Genomic DNA, 18,229 nt, shown 5'->3' with positions numbered 1-18,229 from the left:
TCTGCATAAGTCAGCTGTAAGTGGAGCTCAGCTGGCTTTGTCTAGGATGACTTGTAACTCAGCTCTGCTCCATGTTTCAACCTCCAACAAGCTAGTGCAGCCACACTATCAAGGCAAAGGCAGAAGTAGAAATAGTCAGTCAGTCCAGTTACAGGCATGTTTTAAACTTCTGTTTGTAGGAGTTTTGCTACATTTGTATTGACCAAAAGAGCTACAAATCTAAGCCCAGGGCTACAGCAAGAAAACAAAAGCTGTAGGGAGAAAAAGAGTGAAGCATTGGGGCCATTTTTGCAATCTACAGTACAAATAGATTACTAACATATCATAACCTCTTACCCTACTTTACAGTACTAAGAGAAAGAAAGTCAGTTCAATGAGCTACTCACTATCAAGTGCCAGAACTGTTCTTGAAATTGGGACTATAAAAAATTAAATGAGATACTACTAAAGAGTTTACAGCTTGTTACTTGGAGGTAATTAAATAAATTAGCACATTATTAAGATAAATCAAAATTCAGTGTGGTAAGTATAACAACAGATAGTTTAATAAAGTGGCACAGAAAAGACACCAATCAAGTCTTTTCCCTCCTCTACCATATATTTCACAGCCAATTTAATAGATTTTTATGGAAATTAAATTTCCTCCTGATTTCGACGACATAAAGAAAAAGCTGACTGTGATTCCCCAAAGAATAGCCTCATAAAATTGCAGTATCTTTAAAAACAAAATTAAATTGTAAGTTCTATCAGGCTAGCAGAAAGTCATTTGATTCTTTTGTTGCTCAATTACACTTAGTAGTCATCCAGTTTCAACCAAAATTTATTGTGTGCCTACCTGTGCAAGCTGTTTTTTCTGGGAATCTCCTGGGATTTGGGGAGGCCTGGGAAAGAGGACTAAACAAAGATGATTTAAAAATATGGTGAAGTGAAGTGAAGTCGCTTAGTCGTGTCCGACTCTTTGCGACCCCATGGACTACATGTAGCCTACCAGGCTCCTCTGTCCATGGGATTTTCCAGGCAATAGTACTGGAGTGGATCGCCATTTCCTTCTCCAGGGGATCTTCCTGACCCAGGGATTGAACCCAGGTCTCCCGCATTGTAGACAGACGCTTAACCATCTGAGCCACCAGGGAAAAATATGGTATCTGCCTTCAAATAACTTCCAGCTTAGTCCTACTTACTCTGAAGTCCATTATATAAAACATATACAAGCAAAGCTGTTGGGCTTAAAGTAAAAGTTGGGAGTCTGGAGCCCCCTCTGTCCCAGGCCACTGCTGAGGACACTGTCTGGAGACTTGAAGACTCTGCACGCATGCTCAGTCGTGTCTGATTCTTTGTGACCCCATGGACTGTAGCCCGCCAGGCTCCTCTGTCCATGAGATTTCCCAGGCAAGAATACTGGAGTGGGTTGCCACTTCCTTCTCCAGGGGATCTTCCTGACCCAGGGATCGACGCCATCCCCTGCATTGGCAGATGGATTCTTCACCACTAGGGCTACCTGGGAATCCCAAGTCTAATCCATCTCACTAGTGTATAGTGAGAAGGCAATGGCAACCCAGTCCAGTACTCTTGCCTGGAAAATCCCATGGCGGAGGAGCCTGGTAGGCTCTAGTCCATGGGGTGGCTAAGAGTCGGACACGACTGAGGACTTCACTTTCACTTTTCACTTTCATGCATTGGAGAAGGAAATGGCAACCCACTCCAGTATTCTTGCCTGGAGAATCTCAGGGACAGGAAGCCTGGTGGGCAGCTGTCTATGGGGCCGCACAGAGTCGGACATGACTGAAGTGACTTAGCAGTAACAGTGTCTAGTCACACTGCTGGAAACATGTGCCTTTGTCTCTTCAGTGCTCTCTCATATGTAGACATATGGTGACACACTCCATACAGAAACTTTAGTGTAACATGGCATTAAATGAAGCCCGAACCAGAATATGGCAGACCTCGAATATATATAATACAAAGGAACTCTGAATATGGCTCACAAACTTCCAGGTCATTGGCTGTAAGTGGAATCATAACGGGTTATTCTAGCACAGTTTGCGAATAAGAAGATGAGTTAATCTTCCAGCTTGTGGCAGTTTGTGGCTTATTCTTAAACTTTGAAATGGAATTCTTTGAGACTTAAAGGGATATAAATACATTGCTGGATTTTCTCCATTAGTCAAGATTGTTTATGAGGGGAAAGTTTACCATTGTTCTGAAATATTTTTTCCTCTAGTTAATCCACATTATTTTTAGGGGGCTTTGCTAGAAGGAAGACTAATTCCTCATGTTGCTTCCCTCTCTTTTAGGTCCTACTCCCATAGCTTTAAACTGTCACTTGGGATCTTTCGGGAGGGTGAAACAGAAGTGGGCAGACAAGTGTTTGGAAAATAAATTCTCCATAAAACTCTACCATCCTATAAACGGTTCTGTCTGGATGGAGTCCTTGAGATGTGTTTTATTTCCATTAAAAACTCAAAACTTTGAAACATTCACTGTTCACATCCCAAAGCCTGATGGGGAAAATATTCATCATCTGAAGTATTCAAGACAAGCTTGAAGAAATAAAAGAAACGAATTGTTCACCGGACCACCTTGGGAGGCAGAAGTTCCCGCAGAGCCCAAGACGGGCGTTAAAAGCTTGTCCAAACAATGTTCCGTTCAGAAAAGGAGAGGTGGGGGACGGACGGTGCCCAAAGCTAGCGGGTCAGTGTCGTTCTCTGCGTCCTTTCCCCTCTCTTCTCCTCTCTGTCTTGCGTGTCCTCACTTTCCTCCCAGCCCCATCCCCGCCCTCCCCATCCTCCTAACTTCCCGGTCCGTCCGGGGTCGGCGACCACGCCCACCTCCCCAGACCCGAGTCGGGCGGAGGGGGCCCTCGCGTCCCCAGTCCCCAGGCTCACGCCTTTCCCTCCGCCGCTCCGGCCACCCCCACACTTCCCGGCCAAAGGGGATCCTGGCCAAGGGGGCCGCCCCGGCCTCGGCCCTTCCCCGCCCCGCCGGCCGGACCATAAAGCGCCCAGCCCGGCCTCCAGCGCACCCCGCTCCGCCGCGCCAGGACCCGAGCGCCGCCCCCGACGGCTGCCCGGACGCCGCCGCGCTCGCCTCACCTGCGCCGCCCGCGGGAAGCCCGACCGGGGGCCGCGCGCCGCCCGCACGCCCAGGCGGGGCCCCCGCTGCCGAGACTCCCGCGCGCCCGCGGGGAGCGCGCCGCGCCAACATGCTGGCCCCGCGCGGAGCCGCCTTCCTCCTGCTGCACCTGGCCCTGCAGCCCTGGCTGGGGGCCGGCGCCCAGGCCGCCCCGCAGGGTAAGTGGGTGCGAGCCGGGCTCCGGGCCACCGAGCCCGCCGTCCCGCAGCTCCGCGCGGGCGAACGGAGGGACCCGCCCCGCGCGCTGCTCCGCCCTGGGCTCCTGGGTCCCTCTGGGCACCTCACTGCGCCTCTGGGGCCCGAGGGAAAGCGTATTGTGCTTGGAAGCGGTCATTAGAGATTAGAATTTTCGGGGATTCGATTTACTGGCGGTGAGATCAAGTCCCTATACAATAGTTTGGGGGTGTAAAATTTATGTTCAATCTAGGCAAAGAGGTGGGGTTCACTACCAAGCTTGTAGCGCGGCCCTAGACCTCGAACACGTCCTGTCTGGAGTACGGTGAAATCTGGATTTTGTGCCCTGCGGCTCTGTGGGCCGCCCTCCCCTCGGCGATGACATCCTAAAGCCTTCGATGTTAGCCTAGTCTGAGGCCACATACCCAAGAAAGGCGCAGTATTACTCTGTTGCCTTGCCGCTGACCTTTTTCTGAGCTTTGGGAACTGGCTTGATCTGTGCCCTGATGGCTCAGAGATTAAAGCTTCTACCTGCAATGCGGGAGACCTGGGTTCGATCCCTGGGTCTAGAAGACCCCCCCACCCGCCCCGGAGAAGGAACTGGCAACCCACTCCAGTATTCTTGCCTGGAGAATCCTATGGACGGAGGAGCCTGGTGGGCTACAGTCCACGGGGTCGCAAAGAGTCGGACACGACTGAGCGACTTCACTTCACTTCACTTCACTTCACTTGATTCTGGAGGTAAATTGAACAGGAAAGCTAAGAAATGGGTCTTTTCTCTACAGAGGTTAAAAATTCGATAAATAATTTGAAAAGCACTTGGATAATCAGTCTTCAAACTTCTTTGTGAAAAGAACCGTTGTGCAGAAAGCACTTAAGCTTAAACAGAATTTTGGGAAGACCGAAAGGAAGAAGTTATTTAACCAAGAAAAGATCGTAGGGCTCTAATTGGCTAGCCAGCGATCGCCTTCATCTGTTTGAAATTGATGCCTGGGGTTAATTTCCTTAGAGCTAAGGAAATAAAACTTGAAGTAAAAATTGCTTTTTCTAGAAAGCCAGAGTCAAGATTGCTTATCCTGGTCCCTTCCCCTCCCACTTCAGTAATTACCCGTTTAAACTTTGCATTTCGCCTAACAACTCATTCTGATTCTAGACCAGGCTACCAGAATTTATTGTCAGGGGGTACTGGACTGCTTTTAGTTTGAGTTGAAATGTTTAAAAACCTGCAGTTTATTCATTGCAACCTTGCTTCTGGGAAGGTAAGAAAGGACACTTTTTTTAAAAAATTAATGTATAATTGGCATATAATGTTATATTAGTTTCAGGTGTACAACATAGCGATTTGATCATTGTATGCATTGCAAAACCTTCACCACAAGTCTATTTAGTATCTGTCGCCACACATGGCTGCAATTTTTTTCCCTTGTGATGAAGACTTTAAGATCTACTCTCTTAGCAACTCTCAAATATGCAATACAGCACTATTGACTGTAGTCACCAGGCTCTATGTTATATCCCCACAGCTTATTTTATAACTAGAAGTTTGTACCTTTTGGCCCTCTTCATCTGTTTCACCCCCATAACCACCACTCCCACTTCTGGCAACCATTAGTCTGTTCTCTGTATTCTATGAGATTCTTCTTGTTTGTTTTTAAGATTTTGCATATGAGATCATACCTGATTTTATCCCCATTACACTTAGCATAATGCCCATGAAGTCCATCCATGTTGTTATAAATGGCAAGATTTCATTCCTTTTTAATGACTGGATAATATTCTATCATATATGTGTGTCTACACCTTTATATATGTCATTTTCTTTATCCATTCATCCACTGATAGACACTGGTTGTTTTCATATCTTGACTATTATAGATAGTGCTGTGATGAATAACTCCACGTATCTTTTAGAGTTAATGGTTTTGTTTTCTTTGGATAAATACCCAGGGGTGAAATTGCTGGATCATATGGTAGTTCTATTTTTAATTTTTTGAGAACCCTTCATACTGTTTTCCATAGTGACTGCACCACCTTGCATTCCCACCAGTGATGTACAGGGTTCCCTTTTCCCCACATTCTCACCAACACTTGCTGTTTCTTGTCTTTTAAATAATAGCCATTCTAGCAGGTGTAAGGTAATGTGTCATTGTGGTTTTGATTTGCATTTCTCTGGTTACTAGTGATGTTGGGCATCTGTTCATGTATACGCTGGCTGTCTGTCTTCTTTGGGGAAAAGTTTATTTGGATTTTCTGCCCAATTTTAAACATGTTTGGTTGTAGTTCTTGGTTGTTTTGCGTGTCTCTTCTGTTGAGTTGTATGAATTCATTATATGATTTGGATATTAACCCCTTACAGCAGAGATGTGATGTGCGGATTTTTTCTCCCACTCCATAGGTTGCCTTTTCATTTCACTGGTTTCCTTTGCTGTGTAGAAGCCTTTTAGTTTGACGTAGGCTCCCTTGTTTACTTTTCTTTGTTACCTTTGCTTTTGGTGTCAGAAGGAAGCTTTTTAGCACAGTTCAGAAACTTTCTTATTGCAGACATTATTTAACAGGTTTGAATTCATGGGTCTAATATTTTGCGTTACTCGAATTTTTGACATTTGAACACACAACTTCATGATGTGCAGGTATGGATTTTGCTTTTCCTGAGACATAGCTGCTTGTTTTGTGGAGACTTGAAATCAGGCTATGCCTACATGATCTGGTTAATTTAATTGCTGTAGATGATCTGATTAAGTCAAATTTCTGATAGATGCCTTTATTGAATTGATTAGTCTTACAATTATCAGCTCAGCTGAAAAATTTGCTCTCTCCTTTTTCCTTTGAGCTGTCTTGCTATTTGTATTAGTAAGTATTTGATTTTCATGATTTGGTGGTTGGGCTCATTGGTAGCAATAATTTCACCTGTACACTACTAGAAGATTGAACTATTACTGAAGTGTAATAACATTAATAGAAACTTGTAGTGTCTCATTTCCTTTTCAGAATGCTCTCCAAGCTCATTACTAACTAATCCCAACTCTGCCTCTTGAGAGAGAAGTCAGTAGATTGGAAGAACCATACAGGTTGAAATGTGATTAATTTAGTTTGAGGTGAATTGTGATGTAATCATGGTCAAAGCAAGAATCAGGAATACCAAGAGTTTAGTTCTGCATGCTGTTCCCATCCTTGAAACACACGTCTCTTTCCTGAAGATGTCTTGTCCTAAAGGGAACTTTTAAATATGTTGTCTTATTTCCCTTCTCTTTTACTGGTGAAAATATAAATTTTCCAGTTCTCTGTAAATTTAAAAACTCTCCACCCTTTCTTGAAGTACCCTGGGCAGCAATCCTCACGTTTGGGGAATGTGGGACACAGGAAAGAACATAATAGATAATCTGCTTTCCAACATTGCTAGTGTTAATTTCATTATTGTGAAAGGTTCTCGGTATACATGAAAGAAAGAATACAGATCCAATCTGAAGACAGATCATCTTATAAAAAGAGTAGACATTTCTAAGTAACCAGGCTTTTTACCTGTTTCTTTTATAACTATTTTTTCTTACAAAAGCAATACAACTTCATTGTAAAAAAAAAAGAACAAATAGAAAATTGGGTAAACAAAAGAAAAGGAAGTTTAAAATGTAAATATAATCATGCAAATGAGAGATAGGTGCTATTCATGTTAGCATCTTGTCATATTGGTTTTCAATTCTTTTTGTAGTTCAGTTCAGTTTAGTTGCTCTTTGTGACCCCATGGACTGCAGCACACCAGGCCTCCCTGTCCATCACCAAATCCCACAGTTTACTCAACTCATGTCCATCGAGTCAGTGATGCCTCCAACCATGCCATCCTCTGTCGTCCCCTTCTCCTTCCACCTTCAATCTTTCCTGGCATCAGGGTCTTTTCAAATGAGTCAGTTCTTTGCATCAGGTGGCCAAAGTATTGGAGTTTCAGCTTCAACATCAGTCCTTCCAATGAATATTCTGGAATGATTTCCTTTAGGATGGACTGGTTTGATCTCCCTGCCTTCCAAGGGACTCTCAAGAGCCTTATCAATTCTTCGGCCCTCAGCTTTCTTAAAAGTCCAACTCTCACATCCATACATGACTACTGGAAAAACCATAGCTTTGACTAGACAGACCTTTGTTGGCAAAGTAATGTTTCTCCTTTTTAATCTGCTGTCGAGGCTAGTCATAACTTTTCTTCCAAGGAGCAAGCATCTTTTAATTTCATGGATGCAGTCACCATCTGCAGTGATTTTGGAGCCCAAGAAAAGAAAGTATGACACTGTTTCCATTGTTTCCTCATCTATTTGCCATGAAGTGATGGGACCAGATGCCATGATCTTAGTTTTCTGAATGTTGAATTTTAAGCCAACTTTCTCACTCTCCTCTTTCACTTTCATCAAGAGGCTTTTTAGTTCTTCTTCACTTTCTGCCATAAGGGTGGTGTCATCTGCATATCTGAGGTTATTGATATTTCTCCTGGCAATCTTGATTATAGCTTGTGCTTCATCCAGCCCAACATTTTCTCGTGATGTACTCTGCATATAAGTTAAATAAGCAGGGTGACAATATGCAGCCTTGACATACTCCTTTCCCAATTTTGAACCAGTCTGTTGTTCCATGTACAGTTCTAACTGTTGCTTCCTGAACTGCATACAGATTTCTCAGGAGGCAGGTAAGGTGGTCTGGTATTCCCATCTCTCTCAGAATTTTCCACAGTTTGTTGTGATCCACACAGTCAAAGGCTTTGGCATAGTCAATAAAGCAGAAGTAGATGCTTTTCTGAAACTCTCTTGCTTTTTCCATGATCCAGCAGATGTTGGCAATTTGATCTCTGGTTCCTCTGCCTTTTCTAAATCCAGCTAAAACATCTGGAAGGTCACAGTTCATGTACTGTTGAATCCTGACTTGGAGAATTTTGAGCATTACTTTGCTAGCATGTGAGATGAGTACAATTGTGCGGTAGTTTGAGCATTCTTTGGCATTGCCTTTCTTTGGGGTTGGAATGAAAACTGACCTTTTCCAGTCCTGTGGTCACTGCTGAGTTTTCCAAATTTGCTGGCATGTTGAGTATAGCACTTTCACAGCATCATCTTTTAGGATTTGAAACAGCCCAACTGGAATTCCATCACCTCCACTAGCTTTGTTTGTAGCAATGCTTCCTAAGGCCCACTTGACTTCACATTCCAGGATGTCTGGCTCTAGGTGAGCGGTCACACTGTCATGATTATCTGGGTCGTGAAGATCTTTTTTGTACAGTTCTTCTGTGTATTCTTGTCACCTCTTCTTAATACCTTCTGCTTCTGTCAGGTCCATACCATTTCTGTCCTTTATTGTGCCCATCTTTGCATGAAATGTTCCCTTGGTATCTCTAATTTTCTTGAAGTGATCTCTAGTTTTCCCCATTCTATTATTTTCCTCTATTTCTTTGCATTGGTCACTGAGGAAGGCTTTCTTATCTCTCCTTGCTATTCTTTGGAACTCTGCATTCAGGTGGGTATATCTTTCCTTTTCTCCTTTGCCTTTTACTTCTCTTCACAACTATTTGTAAGACCTCCTCAGACAGCCATTTTGCCTTTTTGCATTTCTTTTTCTTCTTGATCCCTGTCTCCTGTACAATGTCACGAACTCCAACCATAGTTCATCAGGCACTCTGTCTATCAGATCTAATCCCTCGAATCTATTTCTCACATCCACTGTATAATTGTAAGGGATTTGATTTAGGTCATACCTGAATGGTCTAGTGGTTTTCCCTACTTTCTTCAATTTCAGTCTGAATTTGGCAATAAGGAGTTCATGATCTGAGCCACAGTCAGCTCCCAGTCTTGTTTTTGCTGACTGTATAGAGCTTCTCCATCTTTGCCTGCAAAAAATATGATCAATCTGATTTCAGTGTTGACCATCTGGTGATTTCCATGTGTAGAGTCTTCTCTTGTGTTGTTGGAAGAGAGTGTTTGCTATAATCAGTGTGTTCTCTTGGCAAAACTCTTATTAACCTTTGTCCTGCTTCATTCTGTACTCCAAAGCCAAATTTGCCTGTTATTCCAGGTATTTCTTGACTTACTACTTTTGCATTCCAGTCCCTATAATGTAAAGGACATCTTTTTGGGGTATTAGTTCTAGAAGGTCTTGTAGGTCTTCATAGAACTGTTCAATTTCAGCTTCTTCAGCATTACTGGTCAGGGCATAGACTTGGATTACTGTGATAATCTTTCTCCCCATAATATATCATGAGCATCTTTCCATATGTAAGTATTCAGCTGCATTACCCTTTTTGATAGTATTACTGTTTTTGGATGGACCAAAATTTCCTGAGTAGCTTAGCTGGTAAAGAATCCACCTGCAATGCAGGAGACCCCAGTTCAATTCCTGAGTTGGGGAGATCGCCTGGAAAAGGGATAGGCTACCCACTCCAGTATTCTTGGGCTTCCCTGGTGGCTCAGATGGTAAAGAATGTGCCTGCAATTAAGAAACCGCAGGAGACCTAGGTTCTATCCCTGGGTTGGGAAGATCCCCTGGAGGAGGGCATGACAACCCACTCCAGTATTTTAGCCTGGAGAGTCCTCATGGACAGAGGAGTCTGTCTGGCTACAGTCCATAGGGTCACAAAGAATTGGATGAGACTAAGCGCAGCATAAAATATATTTAGCTGGGGCTCTAGCATAGGACACTTGATTATGTCCAGTGTTCTGAAATTGTAAATAATTTATTGAACATTTGCAGTGCCACAGGATGGTTTGGGATGGCTGAACCCCTGTAGTCTCTGTCAAACCCTACCATCTCTGGTAAAGAGAGGTGAAATGCTATGCCAGCAAAGATCCAGGTATCCCACCTCTTCCAATTAGATTTTCACACAACGCCTTCCTATATAGAAGCTTTAGAATTAATACTGGTGGTGAATCTCCTTGTACCTAAATACATTACTGTGTTATCCATTATTTTCTTAAGATAAATTTCTTTAGTAGAGTCACTAAAGCAAAGAGCATGTGTGTCTTGGGGTCTTTGATACTGTTTTTTAAACTGGCTTCAAAGTGTTTATTTTAGTGTAAATCTTTACCCACCGGTATATGAGTACCCAGTTCCCCGAATTCTCACCAACAGTTGGGTATTGTTGTATTTATTGTTTTTTCAATTTGATGAGGAAAATAATACCTTAATGTGTTTTTTTAATGTTTATTTATTTAAGAGTCTGACACAACTGAGCGACTTCACTTTCACTTTTCACTTTCATGCATTGGAGAAGGAAATGGCAACCCGCTCCATTGTTCTTGCTTGGAGAATCCCAGTGATGGGGGAGCCTGGTGGGCTGCCATCTGTGGGGTTGCACAGAGTTGGACACGAGTGAAGCGACTTAGTAGCAGCAGCAGCAGCAGCATAGACTTGGGAGACAATGTCTATCCCCTAACCTGGGCCTTGTTCACCTGTCTTGTTTCCTGGCTAGAACAAAAGCAGTGAATACATTTAGCCCAAGCTGCTGTCACTCAGAGAAGGCAATGGCACCCCACTCCGGTACTCTTGCCTGGAGAATCCCATGGATGGAGGAGCCTGGTAGGCCACAGTCCATGGGGTCGCTAAGAGTTGGACATGGCTGAGCGACTTCACTTTCACTTTTCACTTTCATGCATTGGAGAAGGAAATGGCAGCCCACTCCAGTGTTCTTGCCTGGAGAATCCCAGGGATGGGGGAGCCTGGTGGGCTGCCGTCTCTGGGGTCGCACAGAGTCGGACACGACTGAAGCGACTTAGCAGCAGCAGCAGCGTTGCGTCTTCACTGCTGTGCAAGGGCTTTCTCTGGTTGCAGTGAGCAGGGGCTCACTTCCCTGCTCTGTGCAGGCTTCTCATTGCGGTGGCTTCTCTTTTGAGGAGCACAGGCTCTTGGCACATAGGCTTCAGTAGTTGCGGTGTGTGGGCTCATGAGTTGTGCCTTGTGAGCTCTAGAGCACTGGCTCAGTAGTTGTGGCACACACACACACACATACACACACACTTAGTTGCCTTGCAGCATGTGGGATCTTCTCAGAGCAGGGATCAGACCAGTGTCCCCTGCATTGGCAGGTATACTCTTAACTGGATCACCAGGGAAGCCCTACCTTGATGTTTAAGCTAGCAATTCCTTCATCATTAGTTAAGCACGTGAACACATTATTTGTGTACTTATTTGCCCTTGTAATACTTTTTCTGTTAATTGTTTTTTCATGTTATGTGCCCATTTTTTTTTTTCTGTTAGGAAGCTTATTTCATTGATTTGTAAGAACTCTATAAATTACGGATACTATGACCATCTTTAGTAACCAGCTTATTATATCCAGAAAATAGCTCTGGAGCCTGAAGTTCTTGCAGGCTGTGGAATTGTTCAAACAATTTTGCATAAACCAAAAGAAACGCTAGGTAACAGTCTAGTGAGAGTTACCCAGATTTGGCCTTTGCAAACTTTGAAATTAACTGGACACACTTTTTTATAGCTTTCATAAAGTTTAAAAGTGCAGCTGGCTTGTATCAAAAGTGACTTGCACAATATAAATTTAGATTCTAGATTTTGTAGACCAACTCTGTCACGCTATACAGTCAAGAAATAGAAAGCTCGTTGTACTGTTTTGTTCCCACATTGTCACACTCACAACTTCTTAGCAGAGACATATTGGAGAACTGAAAGTGCACGAGGGCACACATAGGTCCCACAAAGGCAGCAAATTGTTTTGTTGACACGGCATCTCCCACGACGTCCATGCTTTCTTTCTATGGCCTCCCCATGTCATTTATTACTGACCAGGAAGAGACAGTTGGATTTGATCCAGGAGGCACATGAGGGATCCCAAGGCAGAAATTCACTGCTAGGGGACATAGGAAAAGCAATGACTTGGATGCTCTTACCTGTATGCATGCGTGCATGCTCAGGTTGCTCAGTCGTGTCCAATTCTCTGTGACCCCCTGGACTATAGCCCGCCAGCCTCCTCTGTCCATGGGATTCTCCAGGCAAGAATACTGGAGTGGGCTGTCATGCCCTCCTCCAGGGGATCTTCCCCATCCAAGGATCAAACCCGCATCATTTCTTATGTCTCCTGCATTGGCAGGTGGGTTCTTTACCACTACCCCCACCTGGGAAGCCCATGTTCTTTCCCGATCCCTCACATGCTAAACATTTAGTGCTTTTCCTGGTGGGCATTTTCAGAGTCACTTCTTCAGGCAAAATGGGTTTGCAAATTTTGTCTTCTCTTGGGGTCTCTAACTTGGTGATGAATATTGTGCTATATTTCTTCTAGTTCAAATATCCAGTCACCGTAGAGCGATAAGAGACAGCTGGCAAGTTTGACAATGTGGAAAAATGGTTATAATATCAGGTTACTTCATAGCTCACTGTGAAAATTGTCCCCCCTCAAAAACAAAACAACAAAACTCACATTTGTCTGTCAGTTAACCCTTTCACTGATTGTCCTTGTTCTCCCATTCTCCCCAGTCTTTGACCTTCTCCCATCCGCCAGCCAGAGGCTGAACCCAAGTGTTCTGCAGCCGATCCTGACAGACCCCACTTTGAACGAGCTCTACGTGATCTCCACCTTCAAGCTGCAGTCGAAAAGCTCGGCCACCATCTTCGGCCTTTACTCTTCAGCTGACCACAGCAAATATTTTGAATTTACTGTCATGGGACGTTTAAATAAAGGTAAGCAAGTTTGTAGAAATCATTTTCTTAAAAATCCTCTCTGCCTCTTCCAGGATTTGGTGGGCGGGGGGCAGGGGAGGGGGTTGTCTTCTTTCCTTCAGGTGGTTCCATCCACCATTCATTTCAGCTTTCAATACCAAATTCTTCGACTTATACATTTACCTGTATAGGGAGGGTGAGTTGATATCGGGAGAAAGAAGGAAGACTTGCTTATGGCCAAAATGCACTTTGACATTGCCCCATCCTCATGTTATTCTGGATCCAGTTCCTGAAGGGACAGGACCCAGCACAATTAAGCCACTGTATTAGTTTGATCTGCTGTAACACATACCATAAACTCCATAAAGTTTGTGACTTTAATTTCCCATGGTACCAGAGACTGGTAAGTCCAAGGTCAAGCTGCCAGCAGATTGGGTGCCTGCTGAGAGCCTGAGTGCTGACTTGTAAGTGGCCACCTTCTCACTGTGGCCTCATATGGCCTTTCCTCGGTGTGTACTGGTGGAGAGAGAAAGGGAAAACTCTGTCTTCCTTTTCTTATAAGGACACTGATGCCATCAGGAGGGCCCTGCCCTCATGACCTCACCTAAACCAAATTCCCACCCAGAGGTCCACTTCCCATACCGTCACTCTGAGGACCAGGGCTTTAACACATGAATTTGAGGGGAACACAAGTGCTCAGCCTGTAATAGCCACCCACCCCATTCTTTGTGCTCCCGTAGAGGCGTGTGGCTGGAGGAGCCTGGTGGGCTGCATCCATGGGGTCGCTAAGAGTCGAACACGACTGAGCGACTTCCCTTTCACTTTTCACTTTCATGCATTGGAGAAGGAAATGGCAACCCACTCCAGTGTTCTTGCCTGGAGAGTCCCAGGGACGGGGGAGCCTGGTGGGCTGCCGTCTGTGGGGTCGCACAGAGTCGGACACGACTGAAGCGACTTAGCAGCAGCAGCAGCAGAGGCGTGTGGCAGACTTAACTCCTAGCTCTGCACGCAGCGCCTGGACTTGATGGAGACAGTATCTCTCAGGTGGAATTAAATGAACAGCTCTCTTTTCTACCTGTTTTGTGCCAGTTTACACAGATCTGTCATTTGCTTGTCCCCCCTGCTGTCAAATGTTTCACTGTCAAAGTGAGTTACTACGGTATGCTAAGAAATGACTCCCAAAGAAAAAGGTCACTATTTTTTCATCTCCTCCTCTTCCACCCGTGCCCTGGGGATAGCACCTGTTCCTGCTTATTGAGGAATGTGACAGATACGTGTCTGTGCTGCCTGATGTTTTTAATAAAAAAAGGAGGAGGATTGATCCTTCCTGCAGAGATTTTTTTATTTCAATTTGCTTTACAGAGGAGATCCTTCGAGCACTTCAGACTCTCTCAGACTCTAATTGTGATTGAACACTTACAGCTGCAGGTGTTAGGAACTGAAAGAAACCCCTAATTCTTAGCGTTCATAGGACAATAGAGTTAAAAGCAAAAAGGAGTGGGGTTTTAGTGGCTCCCTTCATGTCAGTCTCCAATACCCTCCTTCCCTCCTCCCACCCCCACCTCACTGTCCAGTCTGCTTTCTCTGTTCCTCGTGGCCTCTCAGGGGCTGAGGTGCGGTTTCAGGTCATGGAAGGAGCTGGGGACCTGGTTCATGATTTAGCCGGTGGTTCGTTCCTGCTCCCTCTGCCCCACCTGAAGCCATGCTGGGAGGTCATTTCCCCCATCTCTCTACCGTGGTTCTGAAAACCTCATTTTGCCTCAGATCTACTGAAGGAACAGCTCGTCTTCTCTACTCAGTTTAAGATATATAAAAACCACCCTGCTCTTTAGAGGAGGAGCTTCTCTTTTAAGAAGCTACCTAAGCTATTTTAAATGCTCTGGAAGGTTTTTCTTTTAGCTCACTCAGCTTGGCGGCTAAAAGGCCCTCGGTAGAGTGAAGAGCTCTGCCTCTAGGTTTTCACTCTCGCTGAATCTCACTCTACTTCTAAATCTGCCATAGTGGAAAAACAGAAAGAAACTCCCCCCTCCGCCTGCACTGATTTCTTTCTATTTGCTCTGTAGAGGCTGGGGGAATGCTGGGGCAGGTAGATGTTTTTACTTTGAAGAGTCATCAGTGAGTCAACCAGAGGAGCCTGGAAGGCTGTAGTCCATGGGGTCGCTAAACATGACTGAGTGACTTCCCTTTCACTTTTCACTTTGATGCATTGGAGAAGGAAATGGCAACCCACTGCAGTGTTCTTGCCTGGAGAATCCCAGGGACGGTAGAGGCTGGTGGGCTGCCATCTATGGGGTCACACAGAGTTGGACACGACTGAAGCGACTTAGCGGCAGCAGCAGCAGTGAGTCAACTGTTAACACCAGCTGATTTCTATGTTAAAGGAGAAAAAAGAGGAAATGATTGTGAATACCTCTCCGCCTGCCAGCCTACTAGAAAAGATAAATAGCTCTTAGAAAAAAAAATTTGTTTTTAAAGGAGTCCTATGACAACTCTCAGAAAACGAAGAGGAATTTATATCAGAATTAGAGTTGTGAGAGTTGAAGAATTTGACATTCAAGTTTCCCTGGAGCAGTAGGAAAAAATGCAGAGATTTGCCATCACTGAAAGGTCTCGGAAGGAGCAGCAGTGTGTTCTGACTGGAACAAGAAAGATAAGTCAGTGGGTCCATCAGGTCCAAGAAAAAGATGTGGTGTGTGGTTGTAACTCTCTGTGGAGGTGTTCAGAGGTGGTGTTGGGTTGCATCCTGGACACCTGTACGTCTTGTTGTCCAACCTCAAGAGTAAACAAAGAGCCCACACATCATTGGTTTACTGGAAAGGGGCTCTTACAAGTCTGCAGCAAAAGGTCCTGGAGAGACATCCCACTGTATCTGGCAGACAGCAGGCAGGACATGGCAGCAATCTTGGCCATTCAGGCGGATAGGGAGGCTACCATTTGTAGGGGTAACTGACATCAGATTGACTGTCAGTTACCAGGGAAACCAGCAGCTGGGACGCATCTCTCACAGCCCCCTCAGATTAATGACCTCAGATTAATTAAACGCAGATGTGTGTTACTGAGTCCAAGTTCACTCTGCTCACCACATGACAGGCCGGTGAATCGTGAGACAGGTGTCGAGGCAAGGAACATGACTTTATTCAGAAAGCTGGCAGACTGAGAGGATGGCAGAGGAGTGTCTCCAAAAAATCATCTTTTCAGGGTCTGGATGCCAGTTTGTTTTATGGAACAGAGTGGGAGAGGAGGTGAGGAAGTAAAGTAAAAAGGCCACTTATTTTGCAGAACAGGAGAGCATGTGTTAACTTCTTTTCTGCAGCCATGCACAGATGGGCAGAGTCAGATTGTCTCCCTGTGAGCTGAACACAGCCACTTTAACTTTCGGGCAGAGGGACCGTGTTCCCTGAGGCAGGCCGTTATCTATGATTATAATAACAAAAGCAACAGAAAGCAAAGGTTAAAGTCAAAGAAACAGATCCAACAGGAGTCAGAATTGACTCTTCCCTGTTAGAGTAATAAATTAGTAAACCCGCTGGTGGAGTTGTCCCGGCCTAAGGATTAGAACCGTCACTAGCTGGGGCAAGGGGTAAGCACAGTCATGTGAGTAGGGAGTAGGTGAAGCAGGGACCAGGCGAGCAAGAGATCACAAAGGGCAGGAGGACATCTTTGGTGGCCTGACCCTTCGGGTGACCGTGCACCCCTGCTGTGATCTGTGGAGGGTGGGGAAGAATCACCGTCCTGGAAGGTGAACCCCAGTCATCATTCAGCTGACTCGGCTCAGCTGATCTTCATGGAGAGTAGTGAAACAGAAGAAGTCAAGATATATCTCTTGTGACTAAAAACATTGGAATAGGAAATAAGACACAAAGTTATGGTTTGGAAGAGGGCGACTGCACGGTATCAAAGAGCAAGGTTTGGTCATCTGGGCCCTAGATGAGCTCCTATGTGAAACTCAGGCGTTTCCTATGAGAGCTGCAAAGAAGGGAGTTTGCCACTGGGCTCTCTGTTTCTCTGTGACTCTGTTTCTTAGGCTGCAAAAATCACTGCAGATGGTGACTGCAGCCATGAAATTAAAAGATGCTTGCTGCTTGGAAGAAAAAGCATGACAAACTTAGACAGCAGATGAAGAAGCAGAGACATCACATTGCTGACAAAGGTCCATCTAGTCAAAGCTATGATTTCTCCAGTAGTCATGTATGGATGTGAGAGTTGGACCATAAAGAAAGCTGAGCACCAAAGAACTGATGTTTTTGAACTGTGGTGTTGAAGAAGACTCTTGAGACTCCCTTGGACGGCAAGGAGATCAAACCAGTCTGATTTCTAAAGGAAATTTCATTGGAAGGACTGATGCTGAAGCTGAAACTCCAATACTTTGGCCACCTGATGCAAAGAACTGAGTCACTGGATAAGACCCCGATGCTGGGAAAGATTGAAGGCAGGAGGAGAAGGGGACCACAGAGGATGAGAGGGGTGGATGGCATCACCGATTCAATGGACATGAGTTTGAGTAAGCTTCGGGAGTTGGTGATAAACAGGGAAGCCTGGCATGGTACAGTTCAAGGGGTCACAAAGAGTCGGACCCAACTAAGCAACTGAACTGCACTCTCTGTTTCTCACTCTCCAAGTCATCTTATCATAGCTGCCTCATTACTGTTCACAAGGCATAACTTGGGTCTAGTTATATCTGACCCCGGAGACCTAGAGTGACTTCCCATCCCAAACTGAGTAAGATACACACATCCCTGCTGGGCCTTCAAGGCTTTCTGCTGCCTGACTCCCAACCAGCCTTTCCAGTTTATCCGTCCTTCCAGTCATCCATGCAGCCCATGCTTCCATGGGATGGATTTAACTACGGCTCCCTGGACCCACGCACGCTCTCTCTCCTTTTCTGTCCTTTTGCTCTTGCCCTCTGCTGCCCCCATTGCCTGCCCTGCACCATCTCCAGATACTGAAATTTTCCACATGCAAGGTGCATCTCAAATTCCTCCCAACATCTTTCCTTATAACTTCGCACCTCCACGACTCTTAATTTGCATTGGATTTGAGTGACTTATATGCCTTTTCTCCAGCTGGTTATCAGCCCCCTTAAGGCAGGGACTGAACGTCCCTTAACTCCCATTTGTCTGCTGCAGCACATAGCACAGTGCCCTGTACATGGAAGCGTCTCATGAAGAGACTGAGTGGAATAAACGGAGCCTGAGAAGAGTAGCTTTGCTAAGAAAACCATTCCCGGTTGTGGAAAACTCTAGAAGCAGTCTTCCTGCTCTGTCACTTAGTAGGTCTGGCTCAGAATCGCTTTTGA

At 45.1% G+C, this 18,229-nt stretch overlaps 1 protein-coding gene across 1 annotated transcript in view; it reads left to right on the top strand.

The window, feature by feature from the left end:
- The window catches only part of THBS4 (thrombospondin 4), a 53,827-nt gene continuing 38,636 nt past the window's right edge, over window positions 3,039-18,229 (top strand). Inside the window, exons 1-2 of the mRNA XM_018053668.1 lie at window positions 3,039-3,290; window positions 12,751-12,954. Coding sequence (XP_017909157.1) covers window positions 3,203-3,290; window positions 12,751-12,954 — 292 coding nt within the window. The 5' untranslated portion in view covers window positions 3,039-3,202. The remainder of the gene's footprint in view (window positions 3,291-12,750; window positions 12,955-18,229) is intronic.

The sequence above is a fragment of the Capra hircus genome, chromosome 10, assembly GCF_001704415.2.
Source record: "Capra hircus breed San Clemente chromosome 10, ASM170441v1, whole genome shotgun sequence".
Lineage (NCBI taxonomy): Eukaryota > Metazoa > Chordata > Mammalia > Artiodactyla > Bovidae > Capra > Capra hircus.
Note: the sequence above shows the minus strand (reverse complement) of the source record. Positions and strands in the feature narration are given on the sequence as shown.